Below are 26,301 nucleotides of genomic sequence, written 5' to 3'. Positions count from 1 at the left end.
TCTCCCAATATTTAAGGAAGAAATTATCCTAAAGCTCTACTGTTTGCCTCAGAAAACAGAAGCAGAGAGAACATTTTATAACCATACTTAATGAGGCCAAGATAATGATTATATTAATATCAATACTAAACATTGTAAGACATCACCAAAGATGTTAGAAAAACACAGTAACAACAACAACAAAACAAACCAAAAAAGGAATATGTCTTATAAACACAGGTGCAAAAATCCTCTACAAAATATCAGCAACTAGAATCTAACTATGTATAAAAAGAATTATATACCATGGCCAAGCGGTATTTATCCCAGGTATGCGGGTTGATTCAACATTAGGAAACCACTCATTGTAATCCATCACATTAAAACATTGAAAAAGCAAAACCACATGATTGTACGATCTATACAGAAAAAGAAAAGCAAACACAAGCACGGTAAAATTACTCCTGTAAACCTGGAAAACAGAGCAACTTCCTCCTCTGGTAAGAATATCTACAAAAAGACTACACCTGCATTATATGAAGGGTGAGGAACCCAAAGTATTCCCCAAGATCAGGAACAAAGCATAGATGTTCCTATTCACAACTCTTTCAGAACCATGCTAATGTAATAAAGCAAGGATATAAAAGGGAAATAAAGTAAAAATAAAGAAAGAAGGGGCATTTGGATGGCTCATTTGGTTAAGGAACTGCCATCAAGTCAGGTCATGATCCCAGGGTCCTGAGATCCTGCTAAGCCGGAGCCTGGTTCTCTCTCCCTCTGCCTCTGCCTCTTCCCACAACTCGTGTTTCACTCTGCTCTCTCTCCCCCAAATAAATAATCTTAAAAAGGAAGAAAGTGAGGAAGGGAGGAAGAAAGGGAGGAGACATTCCTTGAATGTTACGTAATTGCCCAAATACCAAGTTTAAAACTCAACAAAACCTCATGGATTTAATAAACAATATTAAAGATACATGGGTATAATACAGAAGTCACTTGCTTTCCTGTGCCAGCAATGAACAAATGGAATCTCAAATTAAAAATCACTAATAGCATTCACATTAATACTACCCCCAAAATGAAATACTTAGGGATAAATCTAATAAAACATGTGAAAGATCTGTAAGAACAAAACGTGATGAAAAGATCTATAAGAAGAACAAAACATGATGAAAAGTTCTCTAAGAAAAACAAAACGTGATGAAAAACTAAAATTAAGAGAGATTCCATATTCAAAGTTAGTTCCCCATCCCCCTTTTAAGTAATACTGCACCCAAAGTGTGGCTTGAACTCATACTCCAAAGTCAAGAGCTGGATGTTCTAGGAGTCATTCAGTCAACTGGCTGTTGAGCCAGTCAGGCACCCCTCATAGTTAGGTATTTTAAGATGTCAATTCTTAGAAATTTCATCCCCTGATTCAATGCATTCAAATAAAAATTCCAGCACAATTATTCTAATGTTTACAAAGTCATTCTTAAGTGTTTATGGAAAAATAAAACATCCAAAATAGCCAACACAAAATTCTGCAGGAAAAAAAGAAAGCTAGAGAACTGCACTACTTGATTTTAAGACTTGGTATAAAACTATATTTATCAAAGAACTAGACTGTGGAAAAACTGATCAAGGGAACAAAACATACAGCCTGGAAACAGACCATAAACATAGTTAACTGCTCTATGATAAAGGAGCAAAAGCATTATTATGGAGAGATACATTCTTTTTTAAATGGTGCTGGAAAAACTAGTTTTAAGGGCGCCTGGGTGGCTCAGTGGGTTAAGCCGCTGCCTTCGGCTCAGGTCATGATCTCAGGGTCCTGGGATCGAGTCCCGCATCGGGCTCTCTGCTCAGCAGGGAGCCTGCTTCCCTCTCTCTCTGCCTGCCTCTCCATCTACTTGTGATTTCTCTCTGTCAAGTAAATAAATAAAAAAATCTTTAAAAAAAAAAAACTAGTTTTAAATTAAAGTTTTAATTTTAATTAATTAATTAGTTTTTTAAAATTTAACATTTACACTTTCACACTTCATAAAAAGGGTGAAACCTTGGCACTTGGGTGGCTCAGTGGGTTAAGCCTCTCCTTTGGCTCAGGTCATGATCTCAGGGTCCTGAGATCAAGTCCCACATAGGGCTCTCTGCTCCATGGGGAGCCTGCTTCCTCCTCTCTGCCTGCTTCTCTGCCTACTTGTGATCTCTGTCTGTCAAATAAATAAATAAAATCTTTAAAAAAAAAAAAAGGGTGAAACCTTTTTTAACCTTTACACCTTTCACCCTTCATAAAAAATTAACTGAAAGTGGATCACAGATCTAAATGTAAAATGCAGAAGTTATGAAACTGCATGATTAACATAGGGGAAAATCTAGATACATTAGACATGGTGAAGACTTCTTCAATATTACTTGTAAGGCACAATCATGAAAAAACTGGTACACTAGACTTCCATTAAAACTAAAAACTTCTGCTCTCCAAGGGGCACTGTCAAAGAATGAGAAAAAAGGTAGGAATTGGGGAAGAAAATACAATATTCATATGTGGTGAAGGACTATCAAATATAGAAGGAAGAAAAAATAGCTAACACCCAACATTAAGAAGTTAATACAATTGAAAAATAGATACAGGTCAGACAAAGGTCTGAACACATGCCTCAAAAGTTAATATAAATGGAATGAGAAGATGCTCCGAAACACATTAGAGAATTATAAAACTAAAAAATGAGGTACCTCCATATCCCTACTAGAATTACCAAAGCCCAAACTACAAACCCCACTGCCCATGGGATCTTTAGGAAAAGATTAGGCAATACCTTCAAGGAAGAGATTAGTAGTGCCCTTATAAAAGAGACCCCAGAGTCCTGGAATAGAGCCTCCACTGGGCTCCCTGCTCAGTGGGGAGTCTGCCTCTGCCTCTGACTCATGTGTGCTGTCTCTCTCAAATAAATAAAATCTTAAAAAAAAGAAAAGATAAGATCCTGGGGCGCCTGGGTGGCTCAGTGGGTTAAGCCGCTGCCTTCGGCTCGGGTCATGATCTCAGGGTCCTGGGATCAAGTCCCGCATCGGGCTTTCTGCTCAGCAGGGAGCCTGTTTCCTCCTCTCTCTCTCTGCCTGCCTCTCTGCCTACTTGTGATCTCTCTCTGTCAAATAAATAAATAAAATCTTTAAAAAAAAAAAAAAGAAAAGAAAAAAGAAAAGAAAAGATCCTGAAAGTGTCTTCATTCCTTCTGCCATTTGAAGACAGTGAGAAGAATGCTGACTAAGATTAGTAGAGGGCCCTCAACAATTACGAAATCTTCCATTATCCTGATCCTCAATTTTCTAGCCTCCCTTAACTGTGAGAAAGAAATTTCTGTTGTTTATAAACTACCCAATGTATAGTACTTTGTTTTAATCTGCCCAAACTAAAAACCTTCATGTTTAAACATGGACCATCAAATTCTGGGAAAAGCAAACAAAAAGTAGACTCAGTCATTACAGATGGAAATGTAAAATTGTCCCAATGTTTTACAACCGTAATTTGTTAGTTTTTTTACAAAACTAAACATTGTGTTATGACGAGCAATCATACTCTTAGGTTTTCATCCCCATGAGATGAAAACTTATGTTCATCCAAACTGCAATACATGTTTATAGCAGCTTTATTCAGGATTGCAAAATGTACAAATAATCAAGTCCTTCAGTAAGTAAATGGGTAACTGAACTCTGATAAATTCAAATTACGGAATATGATTCAGTAATGAAAAACAAAATGACTATTATGTCAAAGACAGACATGCAAGAACCTAAAATCTGGGGTGCCTGGGTGGCTCAGAGGGTTAATTAAGCCTCTGCCCTCAGCTCAGATCATGGGTCCTGGGATGGAGCCCTGCTTCATGCTCTCTGCTCAGCAGGGAGCCTGTTTCCCCTTCTCTCTCTGCCTATCTGTGAGTTAAATAAAAAAATCTTAAAAAAAAAAAAAGAACCTAAAATGCATAATGTCAAGTGAAAAAAAGTCATTCAAAAAAGGCCAACATACTGTACTTATGAACTTCTGGAAAAGGCAACAATGTAGAGATAATAAAACTGGCACAGGTTCACCATAGTCAAGGAAGAATAAAAAGAACCCAGGGTATGTTTACAGCAGTCAAACCACTTTGTGTGACACCATAAAGGTGAATATAGGTCATTACTAATTTGTTAGGACCAATATAATAATAACATAAAGAAAAACAATCAATGTAAATTATAGAGTTTAGCTAGTAACAGTGTATGAATAATACATTACCATCTGCAATTATAGTGCTACACTACTACAAGGTACATAGGATGGGGAACCAAAGGATGGAGTAATTTTGGAAACTTTTAGTACATTCCACTCCATCTTCTATGAACTCAGAATTCCTCTACAATGTAGTCTTTTAATTAGTACTATTGTAAAATTTAACACTTATAATACATACAATTTTGAGTTATTTAAAAGTAATTTTTGCAGGTGAGATTATTTATTAAATTTTATTTCTTCTGAAAATATACACAAGCCAAAGAAAAATTATTCAAAAGCAAACAAAGTAGAGAGAGAATCTTTTACCTGAGAGGAGTTAGACAGTTGTTTTCTCCATGGCTCTTCTGTGCTGCTGGTCAGGTTTGTGCAGTTATGAGGTAGAGTGAGTACGTTTTGCTGCAGGTAAGGCACATTTCCATTACTTCTACTTCCTGTTACATAATTATTGCCTACCAAAGTAATGCCTGTATTCCCCAGTGATTTTGATATGCCAAAAGGAGCACAGCCTCCAGTAAATGGTCCACTGGACAAAGGCTTTTCAAAACAAGCAGAGCGTACTTCAGGTTGGGAGACACTAGATTCTCTAGGCAGAGAAGAATGTGGTTGCTGGCTATAGATAAAGTTTGTAGGCAGTGATGAGTTAGCTATTGGCCCATTAGGAATTCCAGTAGTTTGTCCTGTCTGTCCCTTTGAAAAGAAAGAAGAAAACCTGCTTGAAAACATGTAATCGATACATCCCTTAGTATTATTATGATATTTAATATCTCTAAGTTAAAAAACCTACTTTTAAAAAATGAAACATGGAGAAAACAAAAATCTTTTTCATCATATAGTTAAAGAAAATTCTTTACTTAGTGTTACAAGGGCAAAACAAAGCATTTTAAAATAACCAGTTAGTAAACTATAGGCCTTGTTTTATATCACAAAATGGGGGATTTCAAATTTCCATTCTATTACCTTTACGCCAAATCCTTCATAATAAACACTCCTTAAAACATCTCCACCTCAAGATGGAATACTTTAATTTTAAAATAACAGTAAGTCCATAGAACAAGTGAGTTCTATGATCAAGACTTCAGCTGGGATTAAGTCATATGCTGAAAAGACTGAACCACCCAGGCACTCCCAGGCCTATAAGTTCTACAAAATATGTGCAGAAAATAGAAATGATGATTAATTTATTCTCAAATGATATTGTACTCAGGAAAAATATTTAGCATGGTAATAAACATTATAATAAAAGTAATATACATACTTGTTGCATTAAGACAAATTGACTTTCCAATTGTTCCAGCATCAGTTTCTGTGCTGCATTTAAATTATCTCTATTTGCCCGCAGCTGTTCCAACTGCTAGAAAAATAGAGAATATAAAGATAAAGTTAAGAAACAGAAGTCTGTCAGGCAACCTGTCACTCTGAAAAATGACCATAAACTTGGAACTTCGGTGTAATCAAATGCTGTGATTTCTAACCTCAAGTAATCAATTCCAAAATTCAGTCTTTCCAGAAATCTAAGAAAGGAAGATTAAAAACAAGTTCATCAGGAACTACTTAAGTAACAAAAATGTGGTATTAAAAACAGAAACAGCATGCTCAGAAACAGCATTTTTGGTAACAGAAACAATGGAAATCACCTTAAAAATACAATAGGCATCAAGAACTATTTAAGTAACAAAAATGTATTAAAAAAGTGCTTCGGGGGCGCCTGGGTGGCTCAGTGGGTTAAAGCCTCTGCCTTCGGCTCAAGTCATGATCCCAGGGTCCTGAGATCGAGCCCCACATCAGGCTCTCTGCTCAGCAGGGAGCCTGCTTCCTACTCTCTCTGACTGCCTTTCTGCCTACTTGTAATGTCTGTCTAATAAATAAATAAAATCTTAAAAAAAAAAAAAAGTGCTTAGAAGCAGCATTGTTAGTAACAGAAACAACGGAAATCACCCAGAAAGTCCAATGCTAGGAACCTGGTTAAAGAATGGGTGGCCTCCATGAAGTCTTAAAACATTCTATACCCATAAAAGAACAATAAAGCAATGCATAAACATGAAAAGGATTTGAAGATACATCTGTTAAAGAAACAAATACCAAGGTTCTAAATGTATATACATTTTACTTGTTTAAAAGAAAACAAAAAAGCAAAGCCTCCGATCATGATCCCAGGGTCATGGGATCAAGCCTGATGTTAGGGTATGGGGAGCAGGGGGGAGGTGCAGTTCAACGGAGAGCCTACTTCCTCCCATCTCTCCTGCTCCTGCTTGCATACACCCTCTAATAAATAAAATCTTTAAAACAAAACAAAAAGGAATCTATAAGTGTATTTTTTGTACATGTTCAACATATCTCTAGGAAAAAAGTGCGAAAGAAGAAATTAACATTAGTTATTTACAAGAAAAGGAAATTAAATGGCTAGACTAAGGAACAAGAATAATCCTTTAAACTGTATACCCTGTATTTTCTAATAACTCTTGCATTTCAAACACATACATGTGTTACTTCTTTAAAAAAAATAGAAGGGGGGCGCCTGGGTGGCTCAGTGGGTTAAGCCGCTGCCTTCGGCTCAGGTCATGATCTCAGGGTCCTGGGATCAAGTCCCACATTGGGCTCTCTGCTCAGCAGGGAGCCTGCTTCCCTCTCTCTCTCTGCCTGCCTCTCCATCTACTTGTGATCTCTGTCTGTCAAATAAATAAATAAAATCTTTTTTAAAAATAATAAATAAATAAAAGGATAAGGGTGCCTGGAAGCCTCCACCTTCGACTCGGGTCATGGTCTCGGGGTCCTGGGATTGAGCCCTGCTTCGGGCTCGGGCTCTCTGCCAGGCGGGGAGCCTGCTTCCCCCCGCTGCCTGCCTCTCTGCCAAATAAATTCGTAAAATTAAAAATTAAAAATTAAAAAAATAAAAGGATAAAATGAATTTCAATTTCAATCTGTTACTCTAAAAGATGTGGGCTCATTATATGTCAATAAATTTGGATTACTGCCATTCAATTTTAAGAATTAACGACTAAAAAAGATTAAAGCTTATTACCTCTTGCTTTAAAATAGAGGGAAAATATTCAAAAGAATATTTCAAACCACAGGTATATGGTCAGTTAACCTTTGACAAAGGAGGCAAGATATACACTGGGAAAAAAATGGTCTCTTCAACAAATGCTGTTGGGAAAACTGGACGGTAACAGCCAAAGAATGAATCTGGACCACTTTCTAACATAATACACAAAAATAAACTCAAAATAGATTAAAGACCTAAATGTTAGACCTGAAACCATAAAAATCCTAGAAGAGAGCACAGACAGTAACCTTTTTTTTCTTTTTTCAAGATTTTTTTTTTCTTTAGACACAAAGAGAGTACGCACATATCAGGGAGGGGTACTAGAAGAGGGAGAGAGTCTGAAGCAGATTCTGCACTGAGCACAGATACTGACACAGAGCTTGAGCCCACAACCCTAATATCATAACCTGACCCAAAACAAGATTTGGGACACCCGACTCTACTACCTAGGCACCACCAGACAATAATAACAACTCTTTGATATTGGCCATAGCAACTTCCCAATATATATGTCTCATAAGGCAAGGGAAATGAAAGTAAAAATGAACTACAGGGACTTCATCAGGATAAAAATCTCCTGCAGAGTGAAGGAAAAAATCAACAAAACTAAAAGGCAATTGACCAAATGGGAGAAGGTATCTGAAAATGACATATCTGCTAAAGGGATAGTAACCGAAATGTTTAAAAAGAACTTCTCAAACTCAACAACCCCAAAACCAAAAGATCTAGTGAAGAAAAAGGCGGAAAACACAAACAGGCATTTTTCCAAAGACATCAAGATGGTCAAAAGATGTATGAAAGATGTTCAACATCACTCATGGTCAGAGAAATACAAATTAAAACCACAATGAAAAATTAACCTCAGCTGTAGGAATGCTGAAATAAAAAGCACAAGAAAACAAGTGTCGGGGAGGACTGCAGATGCAAAGAACTGCCCTATATCACACTGGTGCAGCCACACTGGAAAACATTACCGAAGTGCATCAACTAGTTAAAAATAAAGCTACCTTATGATTCAGCATACTATTGGGTATTTACACAAAGAGTATGAAATCAAAACAAAAAACAGTATGAAAATACTAATTTAAAGGATACATGCATCCCTATTTTTATAGCAGCATTATTTATAATAGCAACAATACAGAAGCAGCTCAACTGTCCATCAACTGATGAATAAAGAAGATATGGTATATATACAATGAAACTTGGCCATTAAAAAAAATCTTGCCATCTCCAACAACGTGCATGGAGCTAGAGCCTACTAGGCTAAGTGAAATAAGTCAGTAAGAGAAAGAAATGTATGATTTCACTCACGTGGAATTTAAGAAAACAAATGACCCAAGAAGAAAAATATGAGAGACAAATTAAGAAACTGATTTTTAATTATAAACTAATTGATGATTATCCATGAGGGAACAAGTTAAACAGATGATGGAGATTAAAGTTTGCAGTTTCGATGAGCACAGGGTGATTTATGAAACTGCTGAGTCTCTATATTGTAAACCTGAAACTCTGTATGTTAAAACCACCTGGAATTTTTTTTTTTTTTAAGATTTTGTTTATTTATTTGAGAGAGAGAGAGAGCAGAGAAGGAGAGTAGGAAGGAGAAGCAGACTCTCTGCTGAGCAAAGAGTCTGACCCGGTGCTCAATTCCAGCCAGGGCCCTGAGATCATGACCTGAGCTGAAGGCAGATGCTTAACAACTGAGCCAGCCCGGAGCCCCGAAACTACCTGGAATTTTGTTTTTAAACAACAACAAAAAAATTATATACACATACCTATCTATACACAGATAGATAGATAGATAGATAGATGACAGATAAATATGTGTTTCATACCTGTAATTTCTGTGGTGTCAAATACCATGAATGAACTTGCAGTTGTACTGGATTAAGCGGAACAGTTCTATTCCCGTTCTCAGAACTATTCTGAGGAAAGTTTATTTAAAGAAATTAAGGAGTATTTAGTTAAATTCATACATTAATAGTTATGACAAGTGAGACATTAATGACTGTAACTGGAACACTTACACATATACAGGACTTATCTATTTAAATTATTTAAAAAATAACTTAAAATGTATAATCAATTTGAAAGCTTTCTAACTTGAAACATATGCTCCTTTACCTCCACCTAAAAAGCCTCTTATGTAAATCATGTTTCAAACAGCTAAAAAGCTGCCCATTAAGTGGGATAAAAGTATGTTAAGTTTATAAAAGTAAGAAATGAATAAAATTACTTGTTCAAGTATCTATCACTTCCTTCTAAATTTAAATGATGCTTACATAACTGGTATATAAAATGCTGTCTAGGTAACAGGAAAACTGAAAATCTTTCACTCTCTGATGTACACAAGCTGAAAACACATGACAGGCAAAATTTCACAGACAGTGTTTCACTTTTGATTGGGATTTTCCATATCTCTAAGTATACATATATACCTTTGTTGGACTAGATGTTCTTTTCTTCTTGGCAGGACTGGATGGGCCATCTACTTGGCTAGAAGTAATCATATGCACTGGCAAGGATTGCTGTGAAAGTGGTATTTGACTGAGGCCTAAAACAGGTTCAGTGTTTGGGTGATGAGCTTTGTAAGCCTACGGATCACAGAAGTAAGACAAAAAATATGGTTCCATATATTCATAATCCATCCTAAAAAAACTTATAAGCTGCATACTTTTTAAAGTTATGTGGACATTACAGATAGTGATAAAAATTAAACTGAATGAATCATTAATGGAGGAATGTGTACCTTCATTTGAAGAACTTTCATTTTTAATATACCAATGTATAATAGTCCCTTTAAGAAAAAACCCTTTTGAATTTATGAGAATATATCAAAGTTTTGAAATCGGCACCCCAACTTTCTTCCCATTTTAGAGTAAGTTTTATTTTTACTTTATAAAATTTATTTATTTTTTTTAGTCATCTCTGCACCAATGGTGGTGCTGGAACTCATGGCCCCAAAGAGCAGTCGTCGAAGGCTCTTTTGACTGAGCCAGCCAAGTGCCCCAAAGGAAGTTTTATTTTGATATAAAATCCGTTGCATATAATTTGGAAGAATTTTTATTTAAAAAACAAAAAAGCCAATCATATACTTAGTAATAGAATTTTGAGCACTACAGATTGCAAAGAACCCTTAAAGCTGGGCACCTACAAAGATAACCCAACTTCTCACCTGCTGTGTTGTGTTCATGGCACCCTGCCTGGAGGTAAGCTCTGCGGGTATTGGTAGGCTCCATGCCTCCTCAATACTAGGAAGTAATTTAGTTTTATTCTGTAGACTACCTTGTGGAAGGTTACACAACTGAGCCTAGGAAAAATTATGTAAAAAGCAAATTTAACACAGGCCTACTTGAGTAAGAGCAAGTCCAGTAAATCTTCCTCAATGTTACATGTATTTATTTCTTACAGAAAATAGAGTCTAAATTTGGGGGTTTTATATGTTCCATATAAAAAGGGCAACTAGAATATACTCATGTGAGTCAGAACAAAACCACTTTCTCTTTTTCAGAAATCTCACAGGAAATTTCAATCAAGACTGGAAAACGATGTGTTCTTTTCTCTAAAATGCTATGACTTAAAGATGTAGATAGCACACAGAAAAATCATGCAAATTAATGTGTATCAATGAAGTAAATGTGCAAAAGAACACCATAAGCACTGCATCATTTACTTTAAATGAAAAGTAAAATATCACAAAATATTAAAAATTATGTAAAAAAGTTACTGACATGAAAACAAAAGAAATAGGCACACTTTGCAGCCACCCTCCTCATGACAGTTATCATATGGGAAAGTCTTTTAAAATAAGCAATCTCAATTTTTTACCTGTAAAAATTTAATTCTTCCTGCAAGTGTAGAGATATTATTACAACTTTTGCTTCTAGTTGCATTTAAGTAGCATTTGATGGCGTCCTGAGGTTGGTTGCAGGATTCATAGAGAGTGCCTAGGTCCATCCAGGCTGCTGCATGCCCATGATCCAACTGTACAGCACAAATATATGCCTGTAAAGCATCCATAGGTTGATTTTGCTGCTGATAAAGCACACTGAAAAGAGAAAGAATAAGCTGTCTGAAACAGAGTGTAATAGTAATACACAGTACATTATCTATGTTAAAAATTAACTTGTGTATCTATGAAAATACTATTAATTCTATATACGGAAAGCTTACCCTATGGAACACCAGGTATCTGCACTTGCTTCTGATTTATCAATAGATTGCCTATAAGATATAAAGGCATCCTGAACTTTCCCAATACTTGAATAACACCTGAAACAGAGAAAAAAATTATGTGTATTTGGGTATGGGTATAGACAAATGGGGATGTGTGTGTGTGTGTGCGCGCGCGCGCGCATGTGTCGCGCGCAAGGGTGCGCACGCACGTGTGTTTGTCTATATACATAAACATACACGGTATTCCATTGATATTTAAACAAACATGGTATTCCATTGATATTTAAGTTAACTATACTTATTGCCAAAATGATGTATATATAGAAACAAAAGAAACCTAAAAGGCTACTATATATGTATGTGTACATACATGCTTAAATACACAAAAATATGTAATTACAGTATACATTGTAATTCGCTATTAAATGAACTTTCCTCTAAGTGTTAACACGTTATAACGAACTCTACTGAAATCATTACCAATTTGTTCAATGCCATAATATTCAAGAGTAAAGCACACAGGTCTCTATACGCAGTTGGTATTCAGGTTTCCTTTAGATGAAGATTAAAGGATAAATAAAAAAAAATTGGTAACAGTCTGCATTCTTTATAAACTTACAGCACTCAGAACAAACATTCCTTAATTCATGAAAATTTCAAATAATACTGAGCAAACTGAATGTAAAAAACAGCATTAACCATCTTAATTATCTAATTTAATAGGTATTTTATTTGTTTGTTTTTTTTTTTAAATAAATCAAGTGGGGCTTGACTTGATGACCCTGAGCTAAGATCAGGAGTCAAACACTTAACTGACTGAGCCACCCTGGCACCCAATTTAGGTACTTTAAATAACTTACATTTTAATCCTGTTTTTTAAAAAGCAGTTATATTAAAAATATTAAAAGCAAAGGGCAGTATACGGGGACTTTATCAAACAACCAACTAACCAAGAACAAAACAAAATAAAAAAACATCAACAAATAAAACCCCAAGCCATATAACTTTATATAAAATGAATCAAAGAAAAACTGTTCAATAGGTTAGGTGTTGGAAAAAAAAAATTTAGACTGTAGAAATTACCCAACAGGTAATTTTGTTTTTATTTTTTTTAAAGATTTTATTTATTTGTTTTTATTTTTTTTTAAAGATTTTATTTATTTATTTGACAGAGAGAAAGAGATTACAAGTAGGCAGAGAGGCAGGCAGAGAGAGGGGGGAAGCAGGCTCCCCATCGCGCCAGGAGCCTAAGGTGGGGCTTCATCCCAGGACCCTGAGACCCTGAGCCAAAATCAAGAGCCAGACATCAACCAACTAAGCCGCCCAAGGGCCCCAAGAACTTCAAGTTTTTTCTTCTAAAAATATTATATTTATTTATTTGGGAGAGAGGGAAAGTGCATGAGTCAAGAGAGACACGTGATGGAGAGGAAGAAGCCAGCTGCCCATAGAGCCTGCAGTTTGATGGGCTCTCCATTCCAGGACCCTGGGATCATGACTCGAGCCACAGGCAGAGGCCTAACCCACTGAGCCACCCAGGTGCCCCAGTAATTTTGTTTTTACATTTGTTTTCTTAAGACGCAGAAATTATTTAAATACGTGTTTCCAAAAAGGAACTTTTTGGGTAATATTATTTCTTATGGCTTTGTAGGATACAAAATAGCAAGAAATGTTTTATTACCTTTAACTGTACAGCCAGTGTAGGAAGAACACTACTATTACTGATTTAAATTTTAATTCATGTAACCCAAATGGTTAGGAATCAGATTATAGTAGAAATGATAAAAGGCATTTCATATAAACAAATGTTAGTCTACAAATGGAAAATTTAAATCCAACTTTGATCAACTTGATCAGCCTGCTTCCTCCTCTATCTGCCTGCCTCTCTGCCTACTTGTGATCTCTGTCAAATAAATAAATAAAATCTTTAAAAAAAAGTAAATTATTGTGAAAAAGAATAAAGTAAAAAATGAATAAAGTAGCAAGTCTAAGAAAGAATATGATAAATGAGCATTTATTTACTTTTTAAAAGGATTTTTATTGGGGCGCCTGGATGGCTCAGTTGCTTGAGTAACTGCCTTTAGCTCACATCATTAACCCAGAGGCCCAGGATCAAGTCTCCCCACTCGTCAGGCTCCCTGCTCAGTGGAAAGTCTGCTTCTCCCTCTCACCCTACCCCCATCAAGCTGTCTCACTCTCTCCCTCTCAAATAAATAAAACACTAAAAAAATTTTTTTAAATTTATTTGAGAGAGAGAGACAGATAGGGAGAGAGCACAAGCAGGGGAAAGAGGGAGAAGCAGACTCCCAGCTGAGCAGGGAGCCTGATTTGGAGGTTGATCCCAGAATCCGAGATCATGATCTGAGCCGAAGGAAGATGCTTAACCAACTGAGTCTCCCAAGTGCCCCAATAAACGAGGTTTTAAAAGATATTTTGGTGTGTACATTTCTAATGTTCAGGAAACATAAGTGGGTATGAAACAAATTCAGAACCTTAAGAGTTACAAATCTTAATTTGCAATTCATCCAAATGAAAAGAGGCCTAAGAATAGGATGCCTGTAAGAAGTGAGGAGAAATAAACATGAAAGATGACTAATTTGTGGGCTGATAGACAGAAGAAACACCAGTGAAGGAAACAGACAGAGTCATTTTAGAGAGTGCATAAAATCTCTGTTGGACAGAGAATTAAAAAGGGAGTTAGCAGTAACTGGAAACATGGACATACATCAGAGATTATGTGAATAGCATTAGAAAAGTATATTTTTAAACAAAACAAAATTTCAGATTATCTAACACATTCACCTAAACGCCTGAAGAAGTAAGAAATAATTTCTGAAACCAGCATTTTCATGCCCCCTTTTTAAAAAGTCACGAGAGAATGTCAATATGCCCAAGTCTAAGTCCAGTCAAAACAACTGTACCCCTAATACAACTTGTTTAGGTTCCTTTAAGGTTGACCGACCTGTAATAAAAGGAGCACCAAGTAAACTTCAGTTACACCTCTGCAGTTCCAGCTCTTTCTGTGACATTTACTACTTTTCTATGATATTTCTTAAGGAAACCAGTTTATTTCTCTGGACTCATTTCCCCAATGTGTAAAATAACCATATTACGATATCACCATCTCACCTTTTTATTGGGGGGGGTGTGTTTTTATTTACTTGAGAGAGAGAGAGAGAGACAGAGTGCACAGGCATGGGGAGCTGCAGAGGAATAGGGAGAGGTGGGCTCTCCGCTAAACAGGGAATCCCTGAATCCCAGGATCACAACCAGAGTCGGGAAAGGGAGACACACATTCGAAAGACCCACACAGATGCCCACCAACTCACTTTTACAGCCATACACCAAGCAATAAGCAAAAATACGCAACACATTCTTGAAGCAGTAGTTAACAAATGAAAGTCTCTGAAATACTAGTGTCAATAGTATTTCTCTATGAATTCTACTGACAATGAGATTCTCATTCAAAGCTTTAATGAATTTCAGAATATATTTTTGCAAACTTATTTCTGTAGCAATAAGGCCAATTAAAATAATACATTAGTAGACAGCAGATGAGAGCAAAAAAGCAAAACTACAGAAATCACAGAAAAAAGTAAGATTGAAAATAATGTTTGAAATGATAATCCTGAGCCCGCAAAAGATTAATATCTTCTATTTGAGAAGTCAAGAAAATGTTCTGCACATTCAAATATTTTATCCATAAAGTTAAAAATAAAGCACAGTTCCATGTTTTAATATCAGGTATCTATGGGCAAAGCCCTCTGTGGAATACTGTTCTCAATTACATAGAGAAGTACATCATTATTTAAATGTTAATTTCAAATATATTTCATTTTAAATTGTTTATATTTGTAATTAAAGAATTATAACTTCTTATATTAAAAAGCTATGCATAGTGCATATTATGCTACAGATTCTTATCCTTTATCAAATTATTTCCACTCCTAAAATCTATAGTAGTAACAGTACTAATCCATAAAACCATTAGAAGTCAAATTTCATCGCTCTCTTTTTCTAATAAAAAGGCTTTTTAAAGATTTTATTTATTTATTCATTGACAGAGAGAGAGCGATCACAAGTAGGCAGGGAGGCAGGTGGAGGCAGAAGCAGGCTCCCTGTTGAGCAGAGAGCCCAATGTGGAGCTCAATCCCAGGACCCTGAGATTGTGACCTGACCGAAGGCAGAGGCTTAACCCACTGAGCCACCAAGGCGACCCGTAATAAGCCTCTTTTACAGTAACTCCTAAGACACTCATTATTATGGGATGCCTGGGTGGCTCAGTCATAAAGCATTTGCCTTTGGCTCAGGTCATGATCCCATAGTCCTGAGACTGAGTCCCACATCGGGCTCTCTGCTTGGTGGGAAGACTACTTCTCCCTCTCCAAATCTCCCTATTTGTGTTCCCTCTCTCGCTGTGTCTCTCTCTCTCTGTCAAATAAATAAATAAAATATTTTTTAAAAAGACACTCATTATGCAAAGCTAACAATAATAACTTAGTTCCAAATCCAAATGCTATTTTACTTATTATATGCTCATTTTGTTCAATATACAATGCAAGACAATGGAGAAAGAAAAGATTCAGCTTCTTTCTGAGAACTTTAAGTGGACGAGAGAGACTAAGTTTGGACTTACAAGTTTTATATTACAAACAACTCAAATTAGACTCTTCTATAAGTCCTGGGGAAACTAGAAAAAAGTACAATGAAAGTAGTTAACTTAGCAGTTGTTATTAAACATTATTCATAGATAATAAAAAATTTTTAAAGAAAAAACTAACCTAACAATAATCTACCTTATTTATTTTTACCAAATAAAAAAAAACTACACATTATAGAAAAACTAAAGTTAACATAAAAACTAAACCTAGGGGCACCTGGGAGGCTCAGTGGGTTAAGCCTCTGCCTTCGGCTCAGGTTATGATCCCAGGGTCCTGGGATCGAGCCCGCAGTTGGGCTCTCTGCTCAGTAGGGAGTCTGCTTCCCTTCCTCTCTCTCTGCCTTCCTGTCTCTCTGCCTGCCTCTCGGCCTACTTGTGAGCTCTCTCTGTCAAATAAATAAATAAATCTTAAAAACAAAAAAAAAACCCACTAAATCTAGGGCACCTGGGTGGCTCAGTGGGTTAAACCTCTGCCTTCAGCTCAGGTCATGATCTCAAGGTCCTCGGGTCAAGTCCCGTATCAGGCTCTCTGCTTGGCAGGGAGCCTGCTTCCTCCTCTCTCTCTGCCTTGCCTCTCTGCCTATTTGTGATCTCTGTCAAATAAATAAATAAAATCTTTAAAACAAACAAATAAAAACTAAATCTGAATTAGACTTCATGATGAAGTTTCTCAAAGTGCTCCGTGTAAAAAAGAATCAGATGAGGGGCACCTGGATCGTTCTGTTGGTTAAGCATCTGCCTTCACCTAAGGTCATGATCTTGGAGTCCTGGGATCTAGCCCTACATCAGGTTCCCTGCTTATTGGCAAGCTGGCTCCTTCCTTTCCCTCTGCCCCTCCCCACCACTTGTGCACTCTCTCAAATAAGTAAAATCTATTTTTAAAAAAATTGTTTAAAAACATTTTTTTAATCTTTTTTTTAAAAAAAGATTTTATTTATTTATTTGACAGAGAGAAAGCACAAGCAGGAGTGGCAGGGGGAGGGAGAACTAGAAGAGGGAGAAGTAGGCTCCTCAGCAGGGAGCCCAATGTGGGGCTTGATCCCAGAACCCTGGGAAAATTACCTGAGTCAGACAGATGCTAAACCAACTGAGTCACTCAGGCACCCAATAAGTAAAATCTTAAAATAAGAAGAAGAAGAAAGAAAAAGAGTCAGGTGAAATTTACAATTAAATCAAAATAAGACAATTAAGTATGTAACTCTGAGAAAATCAACCTGACAGATCTAATATTTTCATTTATGTGAAATGAAAATTGATACCTCAAACTATTCAAATGAATTTTACCATAGGTTATCAGGGAGGATAAAAATGAAACATCAACTAAATACATTAAAAATGACAGAAATAACAAAGGGGACAAAATTAAATATGGAATTGAAAAGCACTATACTGATTAGTATCTGATGTCTCTTGAAAACTGTTTAATACTTCAAAAACTAACCGTAATGCAAGGACCATGAAGACAAGGTAAAAATAAAAACTGATAAGCAAAATAAGAATTTCTCCAAATTTCACCAAATTTAGAGTGATCCAATTTTACCAATCAAGAATCTGCTATCATGTATTTATAATAAAAAGCAGGTATTATATAAACTAACATTTTAAATTATAAATTAACTCTACGCCACACAATTCAAATGTCTAATCTCACCTTCCAAGAAAATACCAAGACTGGCCAGAATTAGGATCTGCCTCCAAAGACTTCTGGAGATACTGAATCGCATAGCTTTCCTTGGTGGCCTTGTCTCCCAGTAGATCCACATTATGATGCATCCATCCTATAATTAAAAAATTATAAGCATTTACCCAAGATCCAACTATTTTTCCACTGTTAAGAATATCATGAAAAACACAAATAAAATCCCTTCTGTACATTTTATCATCTGGTTTCAAACTTCCCCCAAATTTAAAACTACAAAAGATAGCTATAGGAAAGTCTACCTCACTCAAAAAGGTACAGTCCATGCCACTCAGGGCTCTTAAAAAGCTGAGAGAAATTTAATTTATTTAGGGCAATGCACTGACACTAAATTAGTAGCCCTGGATTTTCCTTTTCCAAATTTAATTTTTTAAAAAATCCCATCCTATACACCAAAATTATAAAGATGATTAATTTACTTTTCCTTTGAATATTAAAACAAGTAGCAAGCCAATACTGATATCTAAGGAATAAATATATAAAAGCTTACATAATCAAAAAAGATACATCAGCTAAATAATTTTTATAAAAATCTTAGAGAGTAAGGCTCTGTATCTTATTAATACTGGGTATTTTCATCAACATTCTAAATACGGTATTTAACCAAGAACAAAAACAATAAACACTCTCCAAGGTTTATGAAAAACTAATGAATAATGAGTTCAAAGAGCAGTAAGAGCAGTACAGAGTGCCTGCTTAATAAACAGGTTCAGAATTACAGAAACAGAAAAAGAGAGATAATGGAAAAACCAGAACATGACAAAATATATTAAATTTACATTTAAGACAAAAGAAACCAGTGTTTTAGTTTTGAGTCTAAAGAAGTGTATAAAATTACCTTTGCAAAAATACCACACTAAGGGAAAACTATGCTTAATTACTTTGACACAGAAAGAATAATAAAATGACATTATGAAGACACCCATAATATCAACAAACTTCATTAAAATTTAGAATTATTTGTTCAAAACCGAATAGGGACAGTGAAAACAAATACAAACTCCAACCAAAATATAAAACAGACATGATGAGTAACTAATAATATGAATTACTAAGGAATATTCATTATTATCTTCTAAGAAATAACAATGTTAACTTCACATTAAACATTAGATTTTCTTATGAAAAGCATAAAATTTTAAGAAATGCTGTAGACCGCACAGAGTGAAATATTCTATAATTTTTAGATGCCATAGTTCCACTAATTCATATTTTGAGTAAGTCTATGAAAAGAAGCACAACAGCCACTCAGAAGCTGTGTGAAAAATGTCAATTTATTAACTTCATAAAGCGGTATGCACATGAAAGTAATCAAACTTACTCCAGAGATCAAGTACAAGAGGTTAATACTAAGTTTAGAAAGACTAGTTGCACTGAAGCACTGAAGTTTGATTTTTGAGGTTTTTGAGATGGACTGTGTTAGATAGTGGGTATAAATCAATTCTGGACAGAAGAAGAAAGGGAATAATAGTTATAGAAGAACACTTACAATATGAAGTATTTTAAATAAAATCTCAAATTAACACACGTTATCATTAACCTTAATGAATAATTTCAAATAAAAAGGGACGGTTAATGCAGAAGAGTTCCAATCGCACCCACTAACCACCCGAACATCTGTAATTAAAGGAATCTATAGTAGAAAATAAATTTTTATATACCTAACTGTTGTAAAACAATTGCTTTTACTTGTACAGGTAGGTTTTCTGTCTGTAACAGTTGTTCATAGGCTTCTTTTGCAGAATGATATTTCCTCTAAAGTAGAAAAGAAGTCAAAGAAAAATAAAGATTTTAATAAGGAATTGATGACATGATTTAATTAACTTTTCAAGTAATGAAACAGTAAGAACACTAAAATGTATGCTATAAAGAATCTGTACTATATGAATTTAGATAATACAAAGTTTCTGTAATAAAAAAAAATAACTGAATGTACAAAGTAAATTATTAATGGAATATTTCTTCAACCCTGGACAGCTATGTTGCAGAACAACTAAGAGCTGATAAAATTAACCTTCAATACAACAGGGTGTCAACAAAATACATTTTAAAAATCTGCTATATCCCAACAATTACAAATAGAGTTAACTTCAACCTTATACATTATATAATAACATTCACAAAGCTGTACAAGTTTTTGTTTGTTTGTTTGTACAAGTATTCTATTAGCAAATGTATAACTAACTGGGGAAACTTTCAAAGATTCAAAGTATAAAGCAAATACATTTAAGTACTACTGTGTTTTACAAAACCTAACACAAGAGGAATGTAGGTAACATTTTATCTTTATACATCTCTCTTGTTGAAAATATTCTTGAAAAAACACATACACATGGTTAAAGACCTAACCCTTGTCCACAGTTATGATACAAATAATGCTCATGATACTTAAGGTACAGGTAAATTTCTAAGTGAGTCCATGGCCACAGTTCTCCCAAAAAAGTACTAATAAGACTAAACTCTATTACTATTAGCGTGTTAGTGTTTAATACAACTCCTCCATAACAGGAAAAACAGAAAATTACAAAACATCATCATTTTAAAACTTTAAATTCAATTAATCAACATATTAATGTATTATTAGTATCAGAGGCAGAGTTTAGAGATTCATCAGTTAAAGCATTGTATCTTGAATGTACTTGGAAAAGCAATGTCATTTTGTAAGCATAATAACAAAAGGATAAAAATGTCATTTCAAGCATATTAGTATTAAATGAGCAGAGCAACATGACTAATTCAAGTAAATGTATACACTGAAGCTAATAATTCTGAGTTTCTTCCCTAACCAAATGTGACCAAAAACAATAATCATAAGAGAAAAAAAAATCAGTTTTTATTTCTATCATATGTGTATGTACAGATACACAGACACCAACTCTACATCCACAAAGATGCCCGTACATACATTGATAAAGACTTCCCCACAAAAAACCCAAGTCAAATTTATCAGTCACAGGATATAAAATTAATAACCAAATATCAGTTGCACACTACCCACTAGGTAAAGAATGATCCAAAAATGAAATTCAGAAAACAATTCTACTTAAAAAAAAAATTTAGGGGCGCCTGGGTGGCTCAGTAATGGCTAATGCCTCCGCCTTCGGCTCAGGTCATGATCTGAGAGTCCTCGGGAGGCAGCCTGCTTTCCCCTCTCTCTCTGCCTACCTGCAACCTCTGTTAAATAAATAAATAAAATCTTTAAAAAAATTTTCGAAAAACTTACTGAGAATATGAAAGACTTGTATAGAACACCAAATTTTCTTGCTCCGTTCATTTGTGAAAGAACATTATATTTAGCAGTCACTAACTGTTCCCACACTGGCTATTAGGAATAGTGCTACAGTGAACACAGGATTGCAAATATCTTTTTGAAATTCTGATTGCAAATCTTCTGGATAAATACTCAAAAGTGAGATTATTGTATCCTGCGGTAGCTTTTTTGAAGAAATCTTATATACTGGTTTTCATATTATTATTTATATTATTATAAATATATAAATATTATATTACTATTTCATCTTTATATACTGGTTTTCTGCCCCATTTTTGCCATCCCAACAGCGTACCACGTTCCAATTAATCTCCATCCTAGCCAACTTTTGCTTTTAGTTTTTTATTATAATGTCCACACAGATTTAAATGATACCTCACTATGGTTTTTATTTAAATTTCCCTGATTAGTGACAGTAAGCATTGTTTCATTACATGTTTTCTACAGAGAAATTTCTATGCAAATACTTAACCCATTTTAAAACCCAGTTATTAGATTTCTTCTGCTGTTGAGTTGTATTTATTCTTTATATATTTGCAAGATTAATCCCTTATTGTATTAAATGGCCTACGAATATTTTCTCCTATTCTGTTACCTATTTTATCACTCTGTGGATTATTTCTTTTGCTATGTAAAAGGGTTTTTAAAAAAAGATTTATTTATTTGAGAGGAAAAAGAATGCACATGCATGCACAAGCAGGGGGATGGCAGAGGGAAAAGAATCTTAAACACAAGCAGGGGGATATGCAGAGGCAAAGAATCTCAAGCAGACCATCCTCCCCATCCAGAGTGCAAAGCCCAAAGCTGGATCAATATCACAATTTTGAGATCATGACCTGAGCCAAACTCAAGAGTCAGGAGCTTAAGCGACTGAGCCACCCTGGCAGCCTTTTAATCTGACGTGGTCCTGGGAATCTGGGTGGCTCAATGGATTAAGCGTCTGCCTTCAGCACAGATCATGATCCCCCAGTCCTGGGATCGAGTCCCACATTGGGCTCCCCGCTCAGTGGGGACCCTGCTTCTCCCTCTCCTCCCAACTCCTTGCCCTCTCTCACTCTCTCAGTTGTTAGGCCACATAAATTTATTTTTTTTTAAGATCTTAAAATCTTAAGCACAGGTAACAAAACAAAATCAGATGCTAAGCCACATCAAATTTTTTTTTTTTAAGATTTTAAAATCTTCTAAAATAAAAAAAATCTTAAAATAATTTTTAAAATCTTAAAAAAATAATAATTTGATGTGGCTTAAGAACTGATTTTGTTTTGTTACCTGTGCTTCTGGTATCATATGCACAATACCACTGCCAAGACCAGGATCATGAAGCTCTTAGACGCAGCTCTTAGAAGTATTCATCTAGGGGCACCTGGCTGGCTCAGGGGGTTAAAGCCTCTTCTTTCAGCTCAGGTCATGATCCCAGGGTCCTGGGATCGAGCCTCACATCGGGCTCTCTGCTCAGGGGGAGTCTGCTTCTTCCTCTCTCTCTGCCTGCCTCTCTGTCTACTTGTGATCTCTCTGTCAAATAAATAAATAAATAAAATCTTTAAAAAAAATAAATAAAAAGAAGTATTCATCTAAGAGTTCTACAGATTTAGTTCCACCTTCTTTTTAAGGGTTTAGCCCACTTTGGGTTGACATCTGTGTAAAAGGGTTCAAAACAGGGTTTCAATTTTAGTCTTCTACATACAGACATTCAATTTCCCTAACACCAACTGTTGAATCACCCCATTCTCTTCACTATGTATTCTTGGCACTTCTGTCAAATATCCACGGACCTCTAGATTTACCCAGGGCTCTCTATTCTGCTTCAGTGGTACACTAAGAACATATTGTTTTCGGTGCTTTGTATCTAAAATCAAGAAATGTGGTATTCTCAGCTTTGTTCTTTCTCAAGAGATATTTGTGATCTTTTTCTTAAGTTCCACTGGAATTAGAAAATCACTCTTCCTACAGCTTTAAAAAATTCTATTGAGATTTTCATAGAAATGGAAGGTAATCTGTAAACCAATTTTGAATTCATTAACAAAAACCCACAGAAGTGAGTGAAAACCATGTGTACAATTTAATAATAGTTTCCAAACAATAAACACAGGGTATTTTTCTATTTGCTAGTCTTCTTACATCAATGTTTTTTACTCTCAGTATACAAATCTCTCATCTCCTTAAATTTACTTACAAAGAATTTTACTACTGAGGGTTCTATTTACATAAGACATTATGGTAAGTGAAATAAACCAGTCATAGACAAATACTGCATGATTACATTTATATTAGATACACAAAATAGTCAAATTCATAGACTCAAAAAATGGAATGATGACTGATGGGCTGAAAGAAAGTAGTCATAGGGAATTATTTATCAATGGAAAAGAATGCAGTTTAGAAAATTAAATATGCTCTGGTTATTGATCTATATGAGTGCACAAACAGTCAACAGTAGCGCACTGTACACTTAAAATATAAACAGGGTAGGTCTCATGTTAAGTTTTTTAGCACAATAAACTGTAAATACTGCCGAAGTGTTCAAACAATCAGACGTAAGTGGAAAGAAATACTGTATTCGTAGTTTGAAATTCTTAATATTAAAATGACAACACTACATAAAGCAATTTACAGATTCACTGCAATCCCTAACAAAAGATTACAGCACTTACTAAAGAGATTTCTTTTTTAAATACCTCCTAAAATCATATGGAGTTTGACGTCAAAGTCAAACTATCTCGGGAAAACAAACAAAAATTGGAAGACTTACACATCCTGAGTTTAAAACTTAACTTTCTTTCATAAATTCCTGTGTGGTTTTTTTTTTTAAAGATTTTATTTGACAGAGATCACAAGTAGGCAGAGAGGTGAGCAGAGAGAGAGGGAGGAGGAATCAGGCTCCCTGCCAAGCAGAGAACCCGATGCGGGGCTCGATCCCAGGACCCTGGGATCATGACCTGAGCCGAAGGCAGAGGCTTTAACCCACTGAGCCACCCAGGTGCCCCAAATTCCTGTGTTTTATCTTTTGCTTTCATTATAACAAAACGGTAATACTCAAAACAGTATGGTATCAGAATAACAATGCACCCACAAACAGACAAATGGAACAGACTTTAGACCCTAGAAATAAACTCACAATATCAGGTATACTGATTCTCTACGGGGGTGCCAAGAGCATTCAATGGAGAAAGGACAGTTTTTCAACAAGTTGTGAACTCAATATCCACATGGAAATTAGTAAGTTGCCACCTTTTCTTACACCTTAGAAAAATAAACTAAAAATGGAGCGCCTGGTTGGATCAGTGGTTAAGTGTCTGACTCTTGACTTTGGCTCAGTTCATGATCTCAGGGTCTCTCCCTCTTTATCTCTCCCTCCCTCTACACCTCCCTGCTTCTGCTTGCTTTCACTCACTCTGGAAAAAAAAGAAGAAAAGAAAGGAAAAATAAACTAAAAATGAATTCAAGTCCTATATGTAAGAGATAGAACTATAAACTCTTAGAAGAAAACAGAATGGAAAATCTTTATGACTTCGGATTTTACATTTATATTTTATTTATGACAAAACTATAGACAAAATTGATAAATTGGGCTTTATTAAAAATATATTAAAACTTTTGTACATGAAAAGGTTACTATGAGGATGGTGCAAATCCCAAAAGGGATCAAAAATATACAGAAGGGGAGAAAATATTTGCAAATAACATATCTCAATGGATCAATGTTCAGGGGATATAAAGAATTCCTAACAACTCAACAACAACAACAACAACAAAAAATCAACCCCATCACAAATTATCACAGGACTTGAGTAAACATTTCTCCATGCACATGCCCAATAAGCACATGAAATAACCATCAAAACCAATAGTTAACCGGGAAATGAAAATCAGTATTACAATAAAATATAATTTCAAAACCATTATGCAGGTAAAAATATAGAAAATAACCAGGCAAGATGGGGAGAAATATGAACACTGTGTAATGCTGTATGCTGTGCGCACAGAAATATAAAATGGTTTGGTCACTGTGGCTTCTCAAAATATCTAAGCATAAACTTATCATTTGACCTAGCAATTCTAATATACCTAGAAGCACTGAAAACAGTGTTTCAGATATTTGTACTCCAATTTTTATAGCAGCATTACTTACAACTGCCTCAAGGTAAAATTAACCTGCATTCACCCACAAGGGGAAACAAAATATATTATTCATCCACAAATACTAACAAAGCTCTGATACACGCTAGACATGGATAACTTTCAAGGTGATGTAGGTGAAACAAGCAAGACACAAGAAAACAAATACAGCATGACTCTATTTGTAGCAGGCATCTAAGAATACACAAATTCAAAGATATAAGGTAGAATGGGGGTTACCAGAGATTAGGTAAAAGAAAGAACTAGAAAGGAATACATGGTTGGCTGTATTGATGCAGAAAAAAATTTAAAGATTGAACACCTGACAAAATTTTAAACGGTTTCACAAAATTCAGTACCTTTCCATGAGAAAAACTTTGTCTCATTATATTAGGTATAGAGGGGATGAGTGACATTTACGAAGGGTCAAAATGCTTTCAGCTTCATACATAATTGCCACAATTTAATATCCTTCATGGGGTCAATGTATTAATAAACTTTAGTCCATCCAAAGAATAAAATATTATTCAGAGATAAACAGAACTGAGCTATCAAGCCATGAAGAAATAAAGGAAACTGAAATGCACATTAAATGAAAAAAGCCCATCTGAAAAGGGTAAATATGCTATGCTTCCAAATATAACATTCTGGAAAAGGCAAAAACTAGAAACACTCTAGTTATATCATTAAAAGGATTAAAAAGAAAGGCATGCTGACCATAAGTGGCCTAGTAATATCAAGATGTTTAAAGGCATTTCAGTATTACACAAAAACACAGGAAACTATTCTAAAATAATGTCTTATTATAAACATCCACAAACAAAGTTAACAAGTCAGGAAACCACAGTCGTTGGCAAGGATGTGGAGAAACAGGAACTCTCTTATATTGCTGGTGGGAGCACAAGCTGGCACAACTATTCTGGAACAATATGGAGGCTCCTCAGAACATTTAACATAAAGCTACCCTACCCCCCAGCAACTGCACTAATACCTACTACTTACCCTAAAGATACAAATCTTTACAAAAAGATGCAAAAAGATACTTTACAAAAATGATTTTTTATAAAGATTTGTATCTTTAGGGTAAATACCTACTGGTGGTGATGTGAAG

At 35.2% G+C, this 26,301-nt stretch overlaps 1 protein-coding gene across 13 annotated transcripts in view; it reads right to left on the bottom strand.

Annotated features, from left to right (window-relative positions):
- Positions 1–26,301, bottom strand: part of LOC116583896 (lysine-specific demethylase 6A-like) — a 167,194-nt gene that overhangs the window by 52,867 nt on the left and 88,026 nt on the right. For 10 of the 13 annotated variants that reach the window (XM_032331883.1, XM_032331888.1, XM_032331886.1 and 7 more), the window contains 9 exons: positions 19,465–19,558; positions 17,756–17,882; positions 11,445–11,543; positions 11,100–11,319; positions 10,447–10,581; positions 9,710–9,865; positions 9,107–9,196; positions 5,481–5,576; positions 4,532–4,912 (listed from right to left, as the gene is read on the bottom strand). In XM_032331883.1, the coding sequence (XP_032187774.1) occupies positions 4,532–4,912; positions 5,481–5,576; positions 9,107–9,196; positions 9,710–9,865; positions 10,447–10,581; positions 11,100–11,319; positions 11,445–11,543; positions 17,756–17,882; positions 19,465–19,558 (1,398 nt within the window). The remainder of the gene's footprint in view (positions 1–4,531; positions 4,913–5,480; positions 5,577–9,106; positions 9,197–9,709; positions 9,866–10,446; positions 10,582–11,099; positions 11,320–11,444; positions 11,544–17,755; positions 17,883–19,464; positions 19,559–26,301) is intronic. The other 3 variants (XM_032331887.1, XM_032331884.1, XM_032331885.1) reach the window with 3 other exon arrangements.

The sequence above is a fragment of the Mustela erminea genome, chromosome Y, assembly GCF_009829155.1.
Source record: "Mustela erminea isolate mMusErm1 chromosome Y, mMusErm1.Pri, whole genome shotgun sequence".
NCBI classification, from domain to species: domain Eukaryota; kingdom Metazoa; phylum Chordata; class Mammalia; order Carnivora; family Mustelidae; genus Mustela; species Mustela erminea.
The sequence above is the reverse complement of the archived record's forward strand: the minus strand, read 5'-3'. Positions and strand labels throughout refer to the sequence as shown.